This window comes from Caloenas nicobarica, chromosome 3 (genome assembly GCF_036013445.1).
Source record: "Caloenas nicobarica isolate bCalNic1 chromosome 3, bCalNic1.hap1, whole genome shotgun sequence".
Taxonomy (NCBI): Eukaryota; Metazoa; Chordata; class Aves; order Columbiformes; family Columbidae; genus Caloenas; species Caloenas nicobarica.
Genome location: NC_088247.1, coordinates 111,995,980 through 112,018,504, shown reverse-complemented (window position 1 = coordinate 112,018,504; position 22,525 = coordinate 111,995,980). Strand labels below are relative to the sequence as shown.

Here is a 22,525-nt window from a genome sequence, read left to right as displayed (position 1 = left end):
ACCCGAAGATGTTTCCGGCTTGTTCTCGTATCAGATGTAGGTTCTGTTTAATTGGCATTGTAATGATAAAATATTTGTAACATTAATAGTGATGATCAGAAGTTGGATAGTTAGAGAGGAGAGGATAATAGTCAAACTGTAAAACATGTCATGGTAGCACTTAAACACCTGCTATTTGTGTGCGTTAGGGGGATATTTGTTTAATGTTCCATCAGCAAGGGGCTGGGAGAGATCCAGCTCAAATTCCATTAAACTTATGGGGGCAAAACCAGCTTCTGTACAGGGAAAAGATCTAAACATTTTTTTTCAGTTTTTCAGAGAGGTAATGCAGAGCATCTGAAGGCCCCAAAACAGGCTTGAGTGTTTCATTTGTTCTTTTCTTTCTCGTTTGATAATGTTTAAGCAAATTTGTGATGGTAGTGCTGACACTTTAGATAAGGACTGCTGCTCTGGTCCAGACTGTTGTCCCTGCATCTTTTAGAGTTAAACCATTATATATGTTTGCTTATATAGATATATGTACCCCCCCCCCCCCATAATTGTGCAATTCATACTGTGAGATTAACAGACCAAGTTTAATACAAATTATATTGTAATGCATATTAGTCTGAAGACAGTTGATCACCTCATTGTGCTTAGATGACTTTCACAGACAAGTCATCTCCTCTTGATTCCATCATAGTAGATCTTTGTTGGGGTTTTTTTTGTCTTTATAAGGTAATTACTATGCTGCCAATAGCACGCATCAATTCTTTTTGCATTCATTTGGTGCTGTATGTGGTGGGTGTGAAATATCATTCCAGTAGAGCTTTCCCTGTTGGTGCAGCATGAGCTGTTGGTTAAGGTTACTGAAATACTGAAAGTTGTTGCAGTGTATTGTGGTGAGGATGGCAACTGGGTGGTTTTTTTCCTTTTGTTTTCTAAAAGAAGTCATGCATTATTCTGTGGTGGTCAGCCACCTGCTGAAGTTGAGGAACTCTTCTTGATCTTGCGAACAGGTATATGCACAAGTGACTTTTCTTTTTACTTTTTTTTTTTTTTTTCCTTGCACGTGTCTGTATTTCTACAATCAGTACTGTGGCCAGTGTATTAGTTTTGTCTGGGGCTTTCTGAGCAGCAGATGTGAACGTAGAGTAGGCCCTTGTACTTCTTGCTGCTGACTGACAAAGACCAGGATGCTGTAGTAAAACATGGGGGCTTATAAACCACTTGTGACTTAGGTATAGCAATTGCTTTTGAATTTCTGTGCCAATATCTATATACTGTTTAATTTTTTTCCCTAATTTAAATAACTGTCCATATTTCACTGTTCTGAGATATGTGTAGTTAGCAAGGGAAACTCCTACGTGTTACAAGCATTTTTCCTGCAATCTTTCGCTTACTGTAACTTTGGGGAGGAGCTTCTTTAAGTTGGCAGTGTTGAGATAGGAGCCTGATCCAAAAGATGAGGGAAGAGAGAACCTTTACCTTTAAAGCCAAGAGGGACCAGTAGCAGGGAGAAGTGAAAAGCTTATTCGTCCTGTCAGTAAGCATGTGTAGCAAGCATCTGGTGTCTTTTAGTCTCATTCAGCCCACAGTAGCAAGCATTGTGGGCATGCTGCTATTATTTTATAGCTATTAATGAGGAGGATTAACATTCAGATTTTTCTGTCCCCTTTTGTTGTATATTTCAAAACCTCAGTCATCAAGAAATAGCAGTTTTAGAGATCCAGACAGTCCCTGGCTTATGTGTAGAATGAGATGGCAAGAGAAGTTTCTTGCTTTGGTCTGGGCAGATGTCGAGTGTAGCATAGCCTGTTTTCTCTTGCTTTCCAGTTTCCCAAGGCAGGGCTGGAGCTGTGATCCGTCTGTGCCAGCACCTTGTACTAGCCCTAGAGACAGGAGAGGTGTGTTCTCTTTTGAATCTCTGGGAGATGTGGGGAAGAATGTGTAAGCCCTCGCACCTATAATAGCAGAAAACCTAACGAAGCTGGGATTGCTCTCCACTTTCTTGTCCAACTAGGAGTTCAGTGCGTGGGAGATGGCAGGGAGAGGAACCTGTGTGCTGGGTTGATGAATGATGTCTCCAAAGCCCTAGATGCATGTTAGGCTTGTCTCCCTCCTTTTTTTTTTTTCCCCCTCATTTTAATAAAGGTAAGGAACTCACAGGTTTGTTGATGTTTAATTTGCTAATGTTTGGAGGAGGCTGCTACAGAAATATGAATTAGTATTGAGTTACTAATCAAACCTTGCTCTGCTCTGAGGTGTGTAAACTAACAGAGTACCAACAAATGTGAAGGTAGGTGGAAAAAAAAAAAAAAACCAAACGATTGTGCAGTGTGAGTTCCCCGAGTTCATGCTTCCCATTTCTTCACCGTGTCAGCTGTTTAGAAGTGTCAGTGTGACCAAGGACCAGGTACAGAGCTTATCTGAGGCACAAGCCTGATGATTTGGAACACGAAGAGGTATATCTGTTCGTAACCTTTGTCACAAGTGAAACAGATTATAAAATGACAAATACTGATTCTCTGCCAATCGGCATATGCTCAATTCAGTATTGCACAAAGCACACCAATTGGTTTTAATACAAATGCTCCCTTGGAAAGATCACCTTGGTTTAATTTTTTTTCAGATGCATAGAGTAGAAATGGTCCAAGGTTCTCTGCTTGTTCTTTGAAGACTAAGTGCTATATTTCTAGCTCTTGGCAGACACTGTCTACAAGTACTTCATGTTCCACTGGGTTTATGCCAGATTTAATGTACTGTGTGTCCTGAAAGCATCAAAACCAGACTTACTTTAATTTTAGATTTTACAGCTACTATTATTGATTTTTCTTAGAGCTGTTCCATCCAATCTGCTATCGTTTAAATTTCTTTTCCCTGCAGGAATTTGCAGGAGGATCTTGACAGTCTTTATTTCTGTGGCTAGGGACTGTTTATATGAGTGAGAGCTGTAGATCAGACATCTCTGCAGTAGCCAAACTCTCCATTTATAGAAGCTAAATCCCTGAATTATTTGTGAACTCCTGTCTTTAGTACTGACTAGTATGCTGTGACTAAGGGTAGTGTTATAGACAGAGTCCATCAACTGTCTTTCAAGAAACTTGAATTTTATAAAAGCCTGAGATGGGAAAGTACTGTCAGAATCAGCTAACCATAGCAAAAATTGTACACTTTCATTTTGCAGTGCTTGTATGCTGTATGTATAGAAGTGTGCCCGTAAAAACTTGAACTCTGAAGAGGCAAGAAGGGAAAGAGGCAGGGGAGAGACACAGAGCACAAATAGGAGTTATTTCCTTCCTCTCTTTATCTACCTCAGGGTCGATAGACTGAGGGAAGGAATAGGGTATAGTGTGAAACAGCCAACCAACATGGGCTAGAGCATTCATAACACTACAGTCGTCAGGCCTGCTGATCTCTGCCTGAACAGCTGTGTCTGCTGGCCTTGTATTTTGGCTGTTCATCTTTTATTTTCAACCCTCAGGGCCAAGTAGCTATGCATAAACATGGCCTCTGGCCAGGTGGCTCGTAGCCCTTAGAGTGGAGCAGGATTCCCTTCCATTGTGCTGGTGTGGAAGAGCATGGCACTCAGTAGAGCCTCTTTTTTTCCACCTCTGCCACTTTTACTCCTTCTCCTGAGCCTCCTTTCATTAGATTACTGTCTGCTTTGGTGTCTGCTTTCCATCTTTACCCTCTGCTAGTGCTGCTAAAATTGCTCAGCTTTTCAAAGATGTGCATCTAAGTGGGGAATAGAGCCATCTTCTTGATACAGAGAGACTTAAAATTCCAAGGAGTTCTACGTTCCCTATTATTAGTCATTATTGTAATTGAAGTATGTGGGAATTCCTAGTTAGCTTTCATTGTAGGCTTAACCGTGGTAGTCAGTGGTTTTCGTTAGGCCTAACTCTTGCACTGAAGGAGCGAGCATGGTTTTAAGTCTAACTTCAGTTGTCCAGTCCTCAGCTACAGTTTATAATTCAGACTTTACTCCATTTTAAGGATGGTGATTAGTCTTTGGAACAATCACTTCATCTTTGACAATCTTCAGACACTATCCCCCAGTCTTCAGAGACTGTTCTTCTCCTCTCCTGTCTTTTCATTGCAACTTAGCACACGTGCTGGAGTCTATGTTGTGGCCTGTTCAATTTCTGTAGTTTGCCCTTGCCAAGCAGTATTAGAAGATGCTTTTGTAGCATGCAGACAAATGACCAGTTCGGAAGGAATATTGGTAGAAGAGTTTTTGCAACTGGACCTGAAAATGTGTTAATGTTAGTATATCCTGCCTGCAATTTCGGTTTTAGCAATTGGTTATGGAAGTAACTTGCATAAACGTTAGCGGACAAACTGTGCCTCATTTTTGTCTCCCAAAAATGTTGTGGTAATTTCTATCTTGATGGTGTTTCTCATTAGAGGAATTAGTGCTACATCATGCTGCAGAACTGAGTAGCCTAATGATGCTCATCTGCCTTTAGTCTCTCAAATTGTCCCAAATCCTAGGCCCCCAAGCACAGCAAATCAGTAATAGAAAAGTTGTACAGGAAATGACTAAACCTGATGAAGACAAAAGAATTGTTGCAAGTCTGCTTTTGTAAATGAGGCAGAACTCGAAATTTTTAGTTTATTGCTGTTACTGTACTTTTTTTCAAGCTTAATTTTCAAACATCCTTCACATAAGCTTAGTATTAACTCAATATGCATGCTAATAAGATTATTGCTGTACTAAGCTGTCTTTTGGTGATGAATGTAGCTTTTGTTACCTAAAGGAACAAAATAAGTTGAATAGCAGAGCGAGTACAAAGAAAACAAAAATTAGCTCCAAAGTTAAGAATAGGAGTGGTTATGCTCCCTTATTTTTCAAGATTAAACACAGCTTTTAAGTGGTGCTGGGGAAAAAAAAAACCCTGTTTTCTGTCATCTCACTATTAATTAGTCCATGTATTTTAAAAAACATAATTTCACTCTTTCTCTGGAAATGAGCACAGAGATCACTACGTGTAACATAGTGCCAGCCCTCTGTTCCTGTCTTCTGTTCAGGTCCACGCATGAAACCTGGTAAATCAAATTGAGGAATATATTGGGGCGTGATTCTGTAGACACCATGGTTGTGCAAAAACCTTGTGTCATCTAAATGCAAGGCAGCAGGCAAGGCCGCTGCTTTTGCCAGCAGTGGTATTTTATGCCACATTAAAATTGTTTAACCACGGAACATGCTCCTGTTATATGTTAGTGGGAACAACTAAGTGCAGGCATTCCTGCAGGTTGTGAAAACAGGTGATAAATAATAATTCTGTGATGCAGGGCTTCCATCTTTGCATGCAAAGCTCGTGCCTCTGCACTAGTGGCCAAGTTTGTCAATTAATAGAATAATTTATTTTGGAAGGGAGCTCTGGAGATCATGTGGTCCAGCTCACCCTACTCAAAGTAGTTTGAAGTTAAAGCCAGCTCTTTCATCCCTTTATTTTTGTTGCATGGTCTGGAGTAGCATCTGGCCATGGTGTATGCTGACAGTACTTGCCTAATGCTTACCTGAAACTGTCAGTCTTCTGTAAATGTAAAACTTGGACTTATCCTGTATAATTCCAGAACATGTTTTTAAGTTTGGGTGAATCTGGAGCATTCTGAAACCAACTGACTTACCCTAATAATTTTAAACAATTATTTGAGTTGCTCTGCATTAGTGATACTGATTGGACACAGGAGTATATGCTGTGTTCAAACATATGTAAGTTGTGTTTTCCTCAAGATGCGTTTATTCCAGTAGACACTGAACCAATGTTGCTAAACTTCTATGAAACCATTCTTTACAGTGGCTGTGAGCAACAGGTGGACTTCCCACCTCTGCGTCGCCCAGCTGACAGTTCTCAATCAGTGATGCTAGCCATTCGGTGCTAATGTGGATGGATGGGGCTTAACCATATGGTCTTGCTCTCGCTTTCTCTCGCAGTGTTGAAAAATGTTGTCCTGTCTGCACTAGCAGCTAACTGATCTGAACCCATTGTTGACAGCCACCATCATCAACAGGTCATTTTCCCTTCGAGTGTGGCTTTTGATTATGTATTGCAAATCCAAGTGGAAGTGCGGTTACAATCTTGCAGTTCTTGGACACGGTGAGTTTGTATTTACGAAGTTACTCTGAGAGAGCAAACTTTTCTACTTGCACCTTTTCTATAGGAAAAATTTGAAGAGAAAATTCAGTAACTACTTCTAGAATTCCCTCAAAATACAATAGAACTTTTGTTTACCTCTTTAAGATGTTGATTGAGATTAGTTGCAAGAAATAAAAGTGTAGAACAATACAAGCTATTAGTATTCTCTTGCTGCTACTGTCTGTAACTGTGTGTGTTCTCTAAACATTGTCTTTCTTTTAAAGTAGGTAGAGAGAATGCTTAAAATTGTTCATTGGACAGCATGTCTCTACAGCAACTACCCCCAGCTTTTATAAAACTGCAGATCATTATATTAGAGACAGGCCCGCTAAGCTGTACCAAAGTGTACTTTCTCATGCTCTAATGTTGGATTTCTACAGAAGGCTGTTTCCAGAGGCTCTGAGCTGATATCATATTTACTGCTGGCTGAGAGCGATGCATTCTCCCTCTCATTTCCCTGTCCTGTGCACACACATAGCCACCCCCTCCCCAGACCCAAGCTGAGCAGCCCTGACTGTTCTGCCCTCCTTTGCTCCAGGCCTGCTGACCAGAGTTTGTCCATGAGCTGACTTTTCTTGCTAACCCAAGAGAAACAAGTTTAGTAGCAGGTGTTTTCTAAGAGGTTCAGGGAGCTGTCTTAAGTTTTGTCATTACACTATATATCCTTCTAATGTGGTAGGCTTAAAATTCTTGCATTGCTTTTCCTAGCTTTGTCTGTGAATATATCTGTAGCTTGTTCTTTTTCCTTAGCCCTCTGGTTTGAGGACAACAGGTGCTGCCTCCTCTTGCTATTGCTTCCACCAAAGTAATCATGTGGTGTTGTGAGAACATCAACTTGCCCTTTCTTGGATCAGTTTTCATACCAAATTAATGCTAGTGAAATTGAGATTATAGCCTCAAGTACAATGGGTGTGATTAATAGTGAGCAAACTTTTAACTTTGAAAATCTTTACAGTTTTATTTTGCATCTCAAGGGATTGGAGCAAATAGGCATGAGATGCTAATCATAATGTTATTCACAATCAAAAGTATCAGTACTTAAATGGCTGCTATTTTTGTTTAAACTGCCAAAGTCCTAAAACTAGTTAGAGCAGTCAGTATTGGTGGTTAACAGCCCAAAACATTTTAAGTATAGAAAACTCCATTATTTCTTTCACATGAATTTGCTGACTTGAATTCATGCTGCACATTTCTTTTGGTTTCTCATCAGCTGTATATTCCACTGTGCCTCTGGGTTTTCTGTGAAGTTTCTATGATTAATGAATTCTTATTTCACAATTACTCAACTCTGCCAGTGCATTTCAAGGTGAAGCCAAACAGCACAATATGGTCTGCAGTTTTAATAGTAGTGTAGCTTTTAGACCTTTCTTTTATCAACTCTAGAGTCCCATCTGTTTGGAAGAAGTTTCTATCTTGTAAAATACGGTGAATCAGGGAGGACTTACTGTGTTTGAGTGCTTGTGTATAAGCCAAAATTCTTGCAACAAGCCTTAGTAAGGGTGTCATTCTGTAAGAGTTGTAGAACACAGTTGAAGCTGGTGGCTTGAAAAACTGGAAGGTACCTGGCATTTGAGTGCTTCATCTCTTCAGACAAACAGTACGCAGCTTAAATACTGTAACTGACATGAAGCATTGTCTCTGGTGCTGTAATTATTCTGAACGTCTGGGGCTTATCCAAAATTGATGTGGTGAAATAAATTACATGTACAGCCCAGGTCTGTTCTAGTACAGTCTTGCTTAGGTAGGCTGATAGTGATCTTGCTTATGCTGGTTAATTCAGTTGCCTTCAATGTAGTTGAATCCTTACTTGCACCTGCATAATTGTGCTTGGGTATCAGGTTTGGTGAGGTGATCTGGCAAATGAGCAAAACCAGAATTTGGACTTCAGTTTCTTTTCCTTACTATGCATGCTTTTACTTTTTTTGAGATTTTTTTGCACAGTATGCCTAGAAACAACGAAGTCCTGCTGTTCAATCATCTGTTAAGCAGATGAGCTACAAACCTCAGTTTCATTTTAGCAAAACATTGTGAAGGCTTAATATAATAATAAAAAGAGAAAGAAAACTCAGTCTGTTGCTACAGTACTGTGCCAGGAAATAATCCTTTCTCCCTGACCAGTTCCTTAGCTGTTCCAGCAATGGTATGATGTAGTTTTATTTTTTTAATAGTGGCTTTATTTAGATTACACTTCTAACTAATGTTTTTGGCATGCTTTACAAAGATGCTTAAGGAAGAGGCTTGTTGCAGTACTCCAATCTGGGCTAAACTTACAGGCCACGAGGTTTTCTTTTTTAATTATTTAATCAGAGATTCTTCATTTGTTCCACAGTAAAAATAATTTTTGGAGCATGTTGAGTTTTCAAGCAATTATCTGAGAAGCTGAAGTTTTGAAAAAGGATGCAGTCTTCTGTACGCTGGAGCTGTTTTAGATTCTTCTGTGCATTTCTGATTGGAAAGAGGTTCCACATTGCTTTCGATTAACAAGAAAGCTTTTCTTACGATCTTTGATTTCAGTTGGCTGCCACTTCACTGAGAGTTTCTACTGTAATATTTCAGTGCCCCTTTGTGTTAGGTCTTCTATCTTTGCTTTACTTTTGTATTCTAGACCTTTATTTTTGCAAATGAAGACAAGTCTTGCTGCTTTAGTGTATACAACTATAGTGGAATTGTTTTCAGGGTGGGGATTGCATCCTTTCTTTTTATTTTTATCCAATTTTGAAGTTCCAGATAGACTTCTATATCAAAAGCTAAGGAATAAGCACCATGCTATAACTTTGGGAAGCACAGATATTTAAATCTGTTGATAAAAATTTTTTAAGTAACATGTGAGGATATTGGGACGGAAATCACATTTAATGTGATTTTGTTAACCTTTTCATTTTGCTGAGTGAGGGAGGGTGAGCTGAAAAGACAGGTCTATCTATAAAAAGAAGCCCAGTACTTCATAACCTCGCACCCCTTAATGTCAGGTTCAGTCTTGTTCTTAAAAGAAGGACCTAGGAGAAGTAAAACACACAGTTACTCCCACAGCTGGACTTTCACAAATCACGATCCAGCAAATACAAGCATGCTTAGTTTTAGAACCAGAAGCAGGAAAAAAGCAGCTCTCTGCAAAACTGGGAACGTACAGTTATTCCCAGATGTGGTGCTTTGTTCCACAGGTGCTGAGCTCCAACTCGCGGTTCTCATTGCGTGAGTTTCAGGACTGAAGCCTTGTGTCAACAGCTGTGCTGCTGCACTTCGGCTATGACATCTCTATCCTTCTCTTGAGTAATTTTTTTAATCTTATTTCTAATATGAGATAGGTACTATAGATTTCTTAGATTTAAAATATGGTGAAAATTATATATCTGTATATCTAATTTTACTGATACATCTTTCCTACCATGTTATTAAGCTATACTTTGAGTTTAGGTCGCAGATTGGTTTTAAACTTAACTTTTTTTAGAAGATAGGCTTTTTATATTTGCCTGTTTTTATTGTTTGTGTGTCTTTTTGTGTGTGTGAATTTTTCTGCAATTGAAGTGCCTCACCTCTAGCAAGGAAAAAAGCCTCAGTCATCCTGGAAGTGGTTACTAAAAGAAAAATGCTTCACCTCAGAAACTAATAAAATTATGTGAGCTGATACACTCCTCATTATATTGGTTTGGTAATGTTCTATAGTGTTGATAGCATATCAGAGTTGTTTGGCACTGCCTACCTTGCATCTTCTTGTCCTAGCAGTCATATTTACAGACAAGGAATAAGTATGATACAAGAGAGGCTAGAGGAGGGCAAGCTTGTGACAGTGCTGTGTTTATTTGTATAGTTCAGAGTTTATTTTGGGGACATGTTTTTCACACACTTCCATCAGTGAAATGCTGAAAGTACAGAATGACTTCAGAGTTTTGAAGAGCTTAAGTACAAGAGTGGCTGTGAAGCCAGCAAAAGCCTTTTCTTTCTCTTGTGTTTAGAGAATATGTATTATTTCTATAGCTGATGTTGAAGTTGCTGAAGTGAGACCGAGCATGCTTGAAGACTTGTTTTTGAAATTCTAAATAAAATATCTGCTGCAAAGCTGCATCAAGGCAATACATTCTGCTTAAGGCAGCAACTTGCCTATTAGTCGTCTCAGCTGATGAGCCTGACGAACTTGTAGCTTTTGTCCCGCTTGCCCGATATTTCATAAACTCATTGTGGCTGTTTAGTATCAAATTGGCTACACCGACTTTGCCATTTTGGTAGTTATTTAGTTTATTTAGTATGTCTGTTGCATAGTTAATTACTTGAATGGGCTTCCTTAATTTTTTTCTTTTTACTTTGAATTTGCACTGTTACAGGAGCTTGAATGTGGTCAGACATCTCTACTGAGTCTGGGTAGTAACTCTTTAACATGTGGCAACTTGGTTACCTTGGTTTGTACCTTCTGCAGCCCTATGGCATTCTTCTTCTTTGCAAACAGATGATATGAGACATCGTTAAGCAGGAGAGTAACTAATCACAAGCAGCAAATTGGATGTGAGCAGGACTTCTACAAACCTTTATATGCATGTGGGTGAGGCACTACTGTGCTCAGTATGAGCAGCTGTTAGTAATTTGAAGAAATATTCATAAACAATGTCAGTCCTGAGAGGGCTTGTCTACCCCTAAAAACTTGCAGAAATTACTTCTGGAGAGCCAGAGTTCTTGGAATGAATCAGTCTGTCCCGAATGACTGTCTAAAAAAGGGCAAGTGAAACAGCTCCTCCATACTAGATTATTACTGTTAACTTTGCTATATTAGAAAAACAGGACTTAAGGTTTCTGTGGCTCACAGAGGTGCATTTGAAGATACCCATACAGGCTACCAACAGGTAACTGGGTATCTGGGGTGCACATTGTGGGTTAAAGTGGAGGCTTCTTTCAACGTCTTTCTCAAGATTCAGACTCTGTATTACATTAACAAGTCACTTTGGTTAATAAATAAGTGCATGCTGTAAATCATATGAAATTGATTTCAAAACTGCGTAAAGTATTACTGTGTTCTGAATCATCTGGTACTATTTAAAAAATTACTCAGTTGTGGTGCTGTCAAAACTGTGACTTTTTCTAGCTATATGCTCTTTTTGGTATGTTTGCCCAACAGTGTTTCTTATTTCCTGAATGGAAACACTTTTCTATGAGAGAAAATGAGTAATTCTTTACCCCTTAAAGCCTGCTTCTCAGTGCATACAGGTACAAAGTGCAAAGCCAAGGTAATTACTAGAAGTGAGTTTGCAGGTGTAAGATACTTTTGCATTTATCTTTGCATGTCAGAGAAATGCCTGAAATGGAAAAGAGATGTAGGTTTTCATGCGTGTGCTAATTCAAATCTAGCCCAATCTGTAGCTGCCCAACTACACTTGGTTTTCAGGCTTCTTCACGTAACTTTGAAATGCGAGCACCGGAGTCCTAGCTGGGATACAGCTTTATGCATGTGTTTCTTCAGAAGAAATTATTGAGCTGTTTTGCTGGAGAACATTATGTGGGAAATAAGTAAACTTGCATTGCAGGGTGAGAAATACACTGAACTTGTTTCTCCAAACCTCAGTTTTAGGACTTATAAATTCCTAGGCCAAATCTTGAAGGTTTGCATTCAGGCACATTTCTGTTGAGTTTGGTGCATCAAGGAAGAACTTTTTTTTTTAATGATCTGGAGCACTTTCCTCACTAGTGGAATTACCAAAGAGTCAAATTGCTGTCTTGCTAATGTAATTTCATTAGGGTTAGCTATGTTAGTTAACATCATTGAAAAAGCAAGGGTATTCTATGAAACTACCAGATGAACGTGTTAATGCTGTCTTGCAATGCGTGCACGTTTGACTATTGCTGGAGAAGTGCTCTGCCACGGTGACCATCATTATCTCTGTACTCTACCAATTTAAAATTACTTTTGTCTTCATATGTGAGATTTTGGTCTAATTTTTCTTTCCTCAGTGACATAGTCTGAGAGGACAAAAAGCCATATGGATTCTGGAGAGCACTGTTATTTTAAAAACAAAACCAAAAAAAAAAAGCCACTGTCTTGGTACAAAAACAGTCATTGTTTTTCAAAAATCTGTCTTGTATGACCCACATGCTTGAAAATACTTTTTCCATCAGAGTTCTTCTGGCTGTAACTGAAGACACTGAACTTTTAAAAGTTGCCATATTCAGCTAGATACCTTCACTTATTTGAAAGTAACATTTTTCTTTATACATAGCAAATAGAAAACTTGAAACTAGCGACACCTCAAACTTCTAGCTATAAGTCAAATGTTAAACATAACTATTTTCTTAGCTCTTAATGAAAACTGGGCCATATGGTCAGACCAAAGTGCTGTGTGTCTCTATAGAAGTAGGACAGCTTCGTCTCCGTGGTTGGGGTATTCTGTCCGTGGCTTTTTTTGGTGAGAATATATTTGGCACAATGATGCCAAATGTGGGATGTGACAAGAGCCAAGAGTGCCTACCAGCTCTCTCCTTATACCTGTAAACAAGAAGCTGGATTCCTGACTCAACCAAGGAATAAAATTGAGGCATGGCATCCCTAACACTGGCTACTTTTTGAGGCTGACCTTTCTGTTGTTATGTGTTAGTGCCCACATGGAGGTAGAGAAAAAGTGCAACTGCCTGTTTATTCTTCTAAGCAGGAAGCCTCTTATCCAAATTGGATTAGAAGGGTAGGAAGTATTGTTCCTCTCTAGATATGCTAAATTATGTATTGCCCATGGGATTATAAAGGAAAGAAAGATATCATTGAATAGCATGGGATTTTTTTTTTTCTGAATGGTAACTAACTAGGAACACGTAAGTGATGAGGAGGTGGAAGAGATAGTTGAACTTTGTCCTGTTTGAATTGCTGGCTGTTGAAGGCAGTCAACTTGGAAACTTAGGTGTGCGAAAGATTAGTTTGTGTTTATGTATAACTTTACTCATGAAGAGCCAACTTTTAATATATTTTGAGATAGTTCGATATACTTCTATTAGAAACCTATTACATGTGCAAAGTAATCAATTATTGTTCTCTTGGGTTGTTCTCTAAAGTAACCTTTGTTCTATACCCGACTTCATTCAACACTATTTAAAATAGTCGTAAAAATACATGCTTGAATGTCAGAAATATAGGAAACTGAGGTACCAAAACAAGGCATTTATGTGTAGGGTTGTAACGTATCCTATCAGGCCACTGTAAAAACCTGACACTTGGCTTGCAGAGAGTACACAACCTTCTGACAACTATCCAGAGGTATGTAGGTCATATGCTTTTATATGTAAATGCTGGAGGTGATATGTTTAGAAAGGGCCAGGTTTTGTACCTTATATAAAGACTGTCCAAAGTCTGAAGTTAGGAGGAGGAAGAATACAGTAAGATCGTACATTCGTTAGCAGTGACTTACCAAGTATTCATGTATGAACTACAGACTTGGGATGTTCACACGCAGAGGTGAGGAGAGCAGTGTGGAGGTTATCCAGCAATTTTTTTACTGGAATTGCAGATGAACTACAGTTGAAATGGGGAGTATCAAGAGTGTAATAAGTGTGGTCAGGAATTTAGGATAAAGCAGAGGGAGACTCTATTGGATAAATTTGACTTTTGAGCTTCATGACCTCTCTGAGTGAAAAGATACTTGCCTTATTTTAATATATCCATTTGTGTGATGTGGGAGTTGAATAGAAACTGTACTGAATAGCTTTTAAACATTGTCCCTCTTAAGATTGTTTTTCCCCTAGAATGTGAGTGTGGGGAGCCAGTGAATTTTAGCTGAGTTTCTCTAACTGAATACTTTTTCTGTCCTTTTTGCTAGTCTATGCGAAATGCTTTTGAATGCTAAAAGTAAGGTAAAAATGTGTTAATAGTTACAGCAACTGTCTGTCTTAACTTTCTCTGAAGAAGTCCCTGGTCAGATGATCTAGTTTTGTGGGAATGAAAACTTGCAGGTAATGCAGGTTCAGCTAGTTCTGCTAGAAGGTACCTTAAAAGTTTTGCAAGCAGGAAAACTACATCTTGGAAATGAATTCAAATTGGGCCTCCCTTCATTTAGGGGAAACAATAATACCTGAAGCTGAGTGAATCTGAATTCAGAGAACACAGAACTACAGCTAGAAAGTTATTTGAGCAAGTGTTTGTGTGTTGCCTAGGTTAATTGGACTTGCAGATATGGTATTTGGCTTGCAGGTTTTCAAGATCCAGAAATGTTCCTAGAGAACTTAAAAAAAAAAAAAAAAAAAAGTGTTTCCAGGTACCTGGGCAACTGAAGTTTACTGTTTTAGAAAGAATCCTGGTGCAGCTACATCTGCATGTTTCTGACTTAGCAGATGGCTTACACTAGTTTGACCTTTTTGGAAATAAATGTGTTTTCTTTGGAATGGTGCCCTGACCTATCATCCATTCAGTCTTGGATTTTTAGGAATCCAGCATGTCTAATGCTTCAGGTCATTCTTGAGAAGCCAGGTGAAGGACCATCTTAGGAGCAGCTCGGTTCCCAAATCTCTTATTTGGGCGACAGTTTCTGTGAACAGAGTTTTATAGTGCCAGTGCTGAATTGCTTATTGGGACACATTTCTTGTGTGAGGCTGTTGTAAAACACAGGATGTGTGGGTCTCACCCTTTCAAGTGTTTCATCTGCCCAAACAGTCTTTGGTGTGGCTACAGCAAGCTCTCTGCAGTATTTTTTGCCAGTTGTTTTATTTTTAGCAAATGTTAAATCTAACAGTCATAGAAAGGCTGTGAACAAACAAGAAGCTCCAGACTGGTCTGAAAGACTGCTTGTCATCTGCAGTTCTTCAGCATTCGGTACACCTTTCCTATTTCCTGAGGGAATGCACATATTGAGGCCATTTAATACTTACAGCTCCCAGTCTCTGGCAGTAATAGCTTAATATCTGGGAAACCAACTTCTGCTTTGAGCAGAAGGCTAGTCTAATGACCTCCTGAATTATCCTGTGATTCTGTGAAGTCCCTTAGGAGGAAAGGACTTGACTTAGCCTCTTGGAAACAAAGAAGCAGCACTCAGATTCTGGTGAATGACTGAAGTGAAGTGTGAAGGGAGTAAACCTCCAACAGAGGTGCCTTATTTGAAGGAAACATAAATTTAAAGGCCCTTTGGACTCAGATTGTTAATATCATTGGAGACCTTTGAAGTTAACTTTGGGATTTATGCTTCAGATCATATTGCACCATCTAGAATCAACTTAGAGTTAAACCTAGGGGTAACTCTTGACTGGCTCTTGAGAGTCAGTAGCCCTGCTGTCTGTAGGTATTTCTTTATTCCTGCCTGGGATTCCTTCAGCTCATAGAAGTATGTTCTCAGTCCAAGGATTGAAAATCTTGCATGCGCTTTTGACAGAGTCTCTCCCAGTTGAAGCTGAAAGTACTGAATTGGTACAATGCTAAAAGCCATGTGTTGCCTACTAAAGCAGAGATCAACCTCATGACAGAGGGCCAGTTGTTTTTTTCAGTCTGCAGGGTGGGATATGCTGAGGTGTAGCTGAGGAGCAGGCGCACAAAGATCTAAGGGTGAAATAGGACTTGGTAAGAAGAGCTCATTAGGTTTTTCTGATGGCAAAGGATGACTCCTGTCATGGCAAGTGCCTCTCTGCAGTGTGATGACTTGTTGCCTCTCTGTAACTAGGCTACTGCAGCTTCAGCAACAAATTGCTCCACAGTTGCCTAAGGATCACCATGGTGGTTGGACGACAGACATTTTCAAGTTGGCAAATCTCCTTGAAGGCGAATTTGCTGTGCTTTAAGAACTTGAGATTCTACTTAAATCTCTTTTACTCACTGTCCTGCAAATCTAATTAGCCTCTCCCACCCTTTCCAGAAGTGGTCAGTGTGGAAAAGTTCATAAAGTATCATCTACCCTTCATGTTGCAGCAATTTGAGATGCAGCAAAATGTTCTCTGAAAGCTGGAGCTATAACAATGGACCTTTGTTTGCTTGGCCTTTACAAGGATTTTCTTGCTACTTGCAACAAGGCACCATGCAGTAGCGCAGGGGATTAGGTCATTTCCTTCCCTCCTCCTCTTCCTGCAGATTATTTGATTAAAATTTCTATTGTATACTCTATTTAGTGTGTTCTTGGCTTCTGGCTGCTTCCCCCCCATGCCCCCCAATCTTCTTAAAACACTGTAGTGTGATTTTATTAACTGTATAACGTGGGAACTCCTTGCACAGAGATTACATGTGACATAACGCAGTGAAAGATTAATGGGGCTGGCAAGTCAGTAATCTTCCCTCCTTTCTTCTTCTGCTGTGTACCTGGGGTTAGACTTCTGGGAACCCCCTAACAGTGTTCACACTTCCCAGTGCATTAAATATTTGGAGGGTTTGTGTATCATTGGCTTTGATCAGAGTTCAGCCACTGACTTGGTGGAAAACAGTGGTGTATAAGTGCATGTTCAGCCTCCAGTATTGGTATACAAATATACTTCCCCTTAGGACCATTACAGATAATATTCTTCCATGTTTTCTGCTCTTTTTTCTCACTGTTTCTTTCAGTCTCCTTTTCTGTGTATTCTGTATGTGGCAATTTCAAGCACTTATCCTGTGTGGGGTTTTTTACTCCACTCCCTGCCTGTTTTGTTAAAAATTATCAGAGACATGTTTAAAATGTCCGTCTTGAAATCTATCAGTAGTAACTGATGAGGTGAAGTCTAGTTTGAGGAGTTTGCCATTCAAGCTGCTTGGCTGTCTGCATGCCAGGGGACATAGCATTACCCTTTTACCGTATCTGCAAAGCTGTCTTTTTAACTAGTAGAGCTAGAAATGCATTTCTCTTCAAAGCTCATTTTGAATGTCATGTGAAATCACGTAATTGTATCAAACTGTACAGCATCTGTTCATGAGTCAGATAGAAGAACATGACGATACAGCCCTTTATTTCTCTAACAGCTTTGAGGAAAGAACCTCCCCTGCAGTTAAGCGTCACTTCATGAAATTAGCAGTGATATCTTGGGCTACAGATTTCATTGTTTTACTCTGGCATGGTCGGCAGCATCTCTGCTCCAGGAAAAATCAGATAGCTTGCCTAGCAACAGCACGCTTGAGGCATTTGCTTCCAGTCCTCAAGGCAGCACATGGTTCTTGTGTGAAGGGGAAATCATTGAGCCCTCCTCTTAATAAAAGTGAGAGACAATTTTGACACAAGAAGAGAGTAGAACCTGGTTGTTAGTGAAAGTGGGCAGGGAAACAAAGTGGTTCAGACTCTGTAGGGTAGATGTTCAGAGGCAGACATGTAGCAGTGTGCCTAGGGGCAAAATAAATACCCCCAAAAAACTACTTCAAGGTGGGACACAATTAGTGCTCTTTTCATAGCTATGTGGTGTATTTGCCTGATAGCAGAAGTCTGCGCTCCAGAATCCCGTGGGTCACTAATACGAAGGCAGGCGGGATGTAGAGATAAGGATTGTTATCTGTGGGATGCTGGCTTGGGCACTAGAAGGCATATCCACCTGCAGTTGCTCGCTCTGTAACTTCTATGTGCCTGCAGCATAAAGTCATCCACAAGCTAATTAACCTGGTCTCTGAACAGTGGCATCTGTAAAATGGGAAAATAAAGGAGGTCTAGAAGCAAGTTAGTCTTCTGAAGTTCTGCTTTTCAGAATGAACAGTTTTGAAACTGTACAACTTAAGTCTTACAGCTTTTCTGAGGAAACTAATGCAACCTCAAAGTACTCATGCCAATATAATGTATCACTACAGTTAAATACCTGAATACAGACCACCTTTTGTACTCTTGTTGCCATATCTGTGTGTTAAGTGATACTAGCACAGTCCTGATAGTGGGTGCTTTTGGTTGGTTTTGTTTTTAAACAAAACTAACTTGGCCTTGATTAAAAAAATTATTAAAGCTGCCCACCTTGTATAGGCCAGGACAAGGATATAGTAATAAGGTGATGGGCAAGTGGGATGAGGTGACACTTCCACCACAGTGAATGTGTCGCTTTAAGGTTTTTCAAGTTTCCAGTGGAAAAGCTAGGTTCATGTGCCAGTAGAGTCAGGATGTTGATATTTTGGCAGGGAGGAGGGCTTGACTCTAATCTCAAGATGTGGCTTGATGAGCCTCTGGCTTTACTGATGAGATTGGTTCAGAAGGTTCTTATCCCCTCACTTGCCATTGGTATAGCACGTTTACAGAATAAACCCAGAAACAGATTAACAAAATGATTTGGGTTAAAATATTTGGTGTTTGTGTGGTGTTTTGTATTTTTCCCTAGGCCCTGTTCCAGTTCAGTAATCTGATAGCCGTGATAACGACCGTGCCATCTCAGATCAGTATTCAGTAGCATGTTGTTTTTGGTAGCCAGAAGAGTGGGAACAAGGAAGGACCTGCATGTCAGTATTTCTCCAGGCACTTCTCAGTGTTCAGCAGTTGTGGCCCAGTCACCTCTGTGTAGCAAAGTAGTATCTTTGTGCTTAGTAATCTCTGATAGGAGTGGAGGGGAAAAAAAATGTCTTTGAGCCTATGTATGTTTTATTATCCAAAGTACCTTATGGAAAGAGGTTCTGCAGTTGAGTTTTTCAGGTAGGTGACAAGATCCTGTAACAGGACAATGTTATGGTATTATTTGGGGGTAGGCTGGCTGTGGAGTACAGGTCAAGGAGAGAGAAAAGGGTCATGCATTCAGCAGTGAAGCTGACTTCTGTGGAGCTGCAAATTATGCTGTGTCATGGCATTTTGAACAAAAATGTCATTTGACAGTGCTTTGCTTTAGAGTGGTGCTGAGTAATGCAACTTCTCTTCCCCTTGCACCTTTGGTTCTGCTGGTGTGACTGCACAGCTGTGCCGTGAGCTGAACCAGGACACAGATCCAGCTGAAAAACAACTGAGCAAGTAAACCAGCTTCTGAAAATATGGATAGATGAGGGAAACCAATCCATAAAGTTGTGCTTGCAAAATTGAGGTGGCAAGCCAAGGAAGGAGCAGCAGAGACTGGAGCAATAGTCACCTGTAGAACTTGGAAATGTCGGATGTCAGCCTCAGGGTAATCATGCGCGTCTTCTTGTCCCACTACAACTGTGATGTAAAACTGGATGTAAAGGTTTAACTCCTGCATTGTGTGATGCTTGTAGCAGCCTCAGAGCATTTGCATGATCAATTTGAAGAGGTGGTAACTTGGAAGTCACCATTTTATGGCTCAGACATTTAAATGATCCCACCCACTGGCTTGAAGCAGTGATTTCAGTGTTAGTGGAATAAGAAATGAGCTTAGAACCTGGTCTGACACGTGCAGATTTGCCTTTCTAAATGTGCCTCCTACAGGAATGAGCTTTTACAGCATTGCTGGCCATGGGAGTCCAGTGCACACAGGTGGTGTCTGCAGGTGTGTCGTGTGTCCAATTCTATAGCCTCAGTGAAAACAGGGATAGCAATGCCTGAAGAGTTTCTGCTGGTTTAATTCTCGTTGTATTAAGAAGTCGTTTTTTGTGTGGGAGGTCAGGAAAGCTAGCTGGGCTATTAAGTGGTGATTAAAAAAGAAAAAAAAAAAAGTATAGCATGCATGGGTGTACAGTTATGTAAGAGAAGCAGAGAAGGAAATAGATCAGTGTTTCTCCAAGAGCCTCATCCACAGAGCTGCCAGGGAATTGGGCTGCAGGATCATTCTCAGCACACCCTCTGCTTCCTTTTTACCTTTTTGGGGCCAGAGAGGGATGAATTTATGGGGCGGCGAGCGGGACGCAGGCTCTGGCTCCAGCCAATGGTGCGAGGCGCGGTGGTGTTTACCTCGCTTACGCAAGGCAGAGCCAGCCCCTCTTCAGTCAGAAGGCGCTACCCACGGCTTAAGTAAAAGCACACGGAGCAGAGGCACTCAGTCTGGCAGTTGCTGGGGGTTTAAAGGAGTTGGTGAATTTCAGTTGGTTTTAAACAAGATCAAAGTGTTGTGCCTTTTTTTTTTTCCTCTGCTGTGCAGAAATACTCCAAGGACAAAAAGATACTGGTAAGTGCTCTGCATGCCATTGCTGTTCCCTTCTAGTGTTGTATTGTTTCAGTCTCTCTTCTAAAAGCCTACTCAGTTGCAGTGTTTTTTCAGTGAGAAGTTGAAAGATAGTTCAGTGATGTGGTTTAAAGGATATCTGATATCAGGCAGTGTGTCTGCGGGCTGCACTTCCACCCAAAATAGGAAGAGACATTCAAAGTGCATAGTATAATAAATGCTGCTTGTCCGTAAGAAGTGTCAGTTGCTTCTCATTTTCACAGTGCAGAGCAAGATGCCTTGAAACTGTCTACATTACCTAACGAAATCATACCAAGGAGAATTTCTTATGGAGCTGCTAGAGATGTGTTGTTGATACAAACAAAAAAACGTTTTAAATGTAATTGCAACTCTTATTTTTGCAAGATGGTATAGTGTACTGTGTGAAAAGGCTTTAGTGTAATACAAACACCTATTTAGCTGATACTTTTGTACATAAACTGCCTCATCAGGAAGTCAGAGGCTCATAAAAAAAGCAAAATGGCAACGTTCAGATCTGTAGAACAAGAAGTCATTGTGGTTTTCTGCAAGCACGGGGCTGTCAGCTGTGTAGTCTAGTTCAGGTGCATCAGACAGACGATCTTTCTCAGCTCAGTCATTAAAGCATAAAAAGCTCTATCGATCTGCGTAACAGCCCTTTTAAAAATAAAATGCTTCTGTTTTGGTATAAACTCTTAATCTGTACATGGGAGTTGTGCATCTGTCACCAACTTGCAATGAAAGTTGGGACTGCTTATTTTTAAGGTAGTACTCTGCAATTTGTCTGAAGGCAGTAAAGAGGATAATTTCAAAGGCTTCTGACTACAAAGTCCTCTGTGTCAGAACCATACTTTTGCCATGTAGTACCCTTATTGTACAAATTTTTTTTTTGTTTTCATGCTTATACTTTTGCAAGGGACTCCCTGAAGATACAAATAAGCAGTGCTATGGCAAATGAACACCTAATATTGTTCGATCAGAATGCCTCTGCTATATTTTTTTTATGGCTTTGTACGTTACAGGTCGTATAATCTTCATTTGATGATCTGGGTATAAAATCAGAACTGTCCCTTTTTAACAAAACATACAGAGTTTCTTGTAACAGCCAAAAGCTTGTGTAGAAAGCTGCAAAATTAATCTTCTGAAGTAGCTCGTGTGAATAACTTCCACAGGTCGCTCAGCCGATGGAGCAAGTTCGGCCCATAGCGTTTGTCCCCCATGCTGCAGGGGCGCTCAGCAGAGGAGCTTGGCCTCATGTTTCGTCACTGGTACACCTGAAAGCTGGCGTGGAGGACATGGGTGGTAAGGGGCTGCAGACCGCATGTACATACAGCAGTTTAACTGATGAAGAACTTTTTCTCAGCTAATTAAGGTTATAGATAATATTGCAGTGACAGCTTTAAAATAGACACCTTGTGCTAAAAGACAAATGTTTTCAGCTTCCCACACGCAGCCTGAATTACATCATTTGTAACCTCTAGGAGGCTGTCGTGGTTTCCTCAGGGGAGGATCAGCTGTTACTTTTTGTAACTGAAAAAATGCTGGATTTTTTTTTCAGGGGAATATTTTCAGAATTTATTTTAGTCAGTCTGCCAGCGTGGATTGTTAGCCATTGCATAACTCTTCCAGGTTGAATATGCCCAGCCACATTCTCATCCAGTCAATGGCAGTTCAGAATAACAGGACAGAAGTTAGCAGAGGTCGATTGAAATCAGGCCCCTGTGCTTAGATGGCTTTTTCCATCTTCGGAACAGGAATGCCATTTTTCAATGCTGTCATAAAGTACAGATTTTTCATATAGGTGCCTATAATAGAAGTCTTCTATAAAACACTTGCCTTATTAAATGAACAAGGATGTTTGTCCTCACGACTCTCTTCCCGACTTTTCTGAAACTGCTGAGAACTGCTCAGATTTGCTTCTGAGACTGAAACAGAACTTGAAGCAAGACACCTGATGCCAGCCCGACTAAAACTGCTGTTTCTTAGACCGGAAAAAGTTAACTGTAGTCTTTGTGCAAAGCAGTAGGTTTGCTCTTGTGTATCAGGTTAATGCTGCCCCTTTGAAAGTGTTGACAGGCAATGTGTCTTATTTTTGGTTGTTCGTTTGGAGCTTTTTTGTGCTATGACTCTTGCATGACTCGTTTTCAGGTTGACTAGCCTACTAATGCCAGATGTCTGTGGTAAAAATGTACTTTCATTCTGTTTGTTGAGATTTTACAGATGTTGTCAAGGCACAGCAGATGATAGTTTGCATTGTTTTATGCTTGGTGTCCTCTGCAGGAAAGACTGCTTGCTCATTTCAGAGCTTGCCCTTGTTGTCATGTTTTCAGTACTTTCATATCAGAAGACACTTTTGTGTATATAGTGGATGACTAAGCTTATTCAGAGCTTATAGAAGAAAATGCAAACAGTATAGACTAAGGAAAGAATAAGCCATGCAAAAGGCTGAGCTGATTTTTTTTTCC

The 22,525-nt window shown here is 40.1% G+C and overlaps 1 protein-coding gene across 3 annotated transcripts in view; it reads left to right on the top strand.

The window, feature by feature from the left end:
• Positions 1-22,525, top strand: part of PELI1 (pellino E3 ubiquitin protein ligase 1) — a 48,167-nt gene that overhangs the window by 7,624 nt on the left and 18,018 nt on the right. The window contains exon 2 of one of the 3 annotated variants that reach the window (XM_065631168.1): positions 21,233-21,362. The exons of 1 other annotated variant lie outside the window; for it this stretch is intronic. In XM_065631168.1, coding sequence (XP_065487240.1) covers positions 21,245-21,362 — 118 coding nt within the window. In that variant the 5' untranslated portion in view covers positions 21,233-21,244. Of the gene's footprint in view, positions 1-20,026; positions 20,046-21,232; positions 21,363-22,525 lie in introns of those variants that run through there. One more of the 3 variants, XM_065631169.1, reaches the window with a different exon arrangement.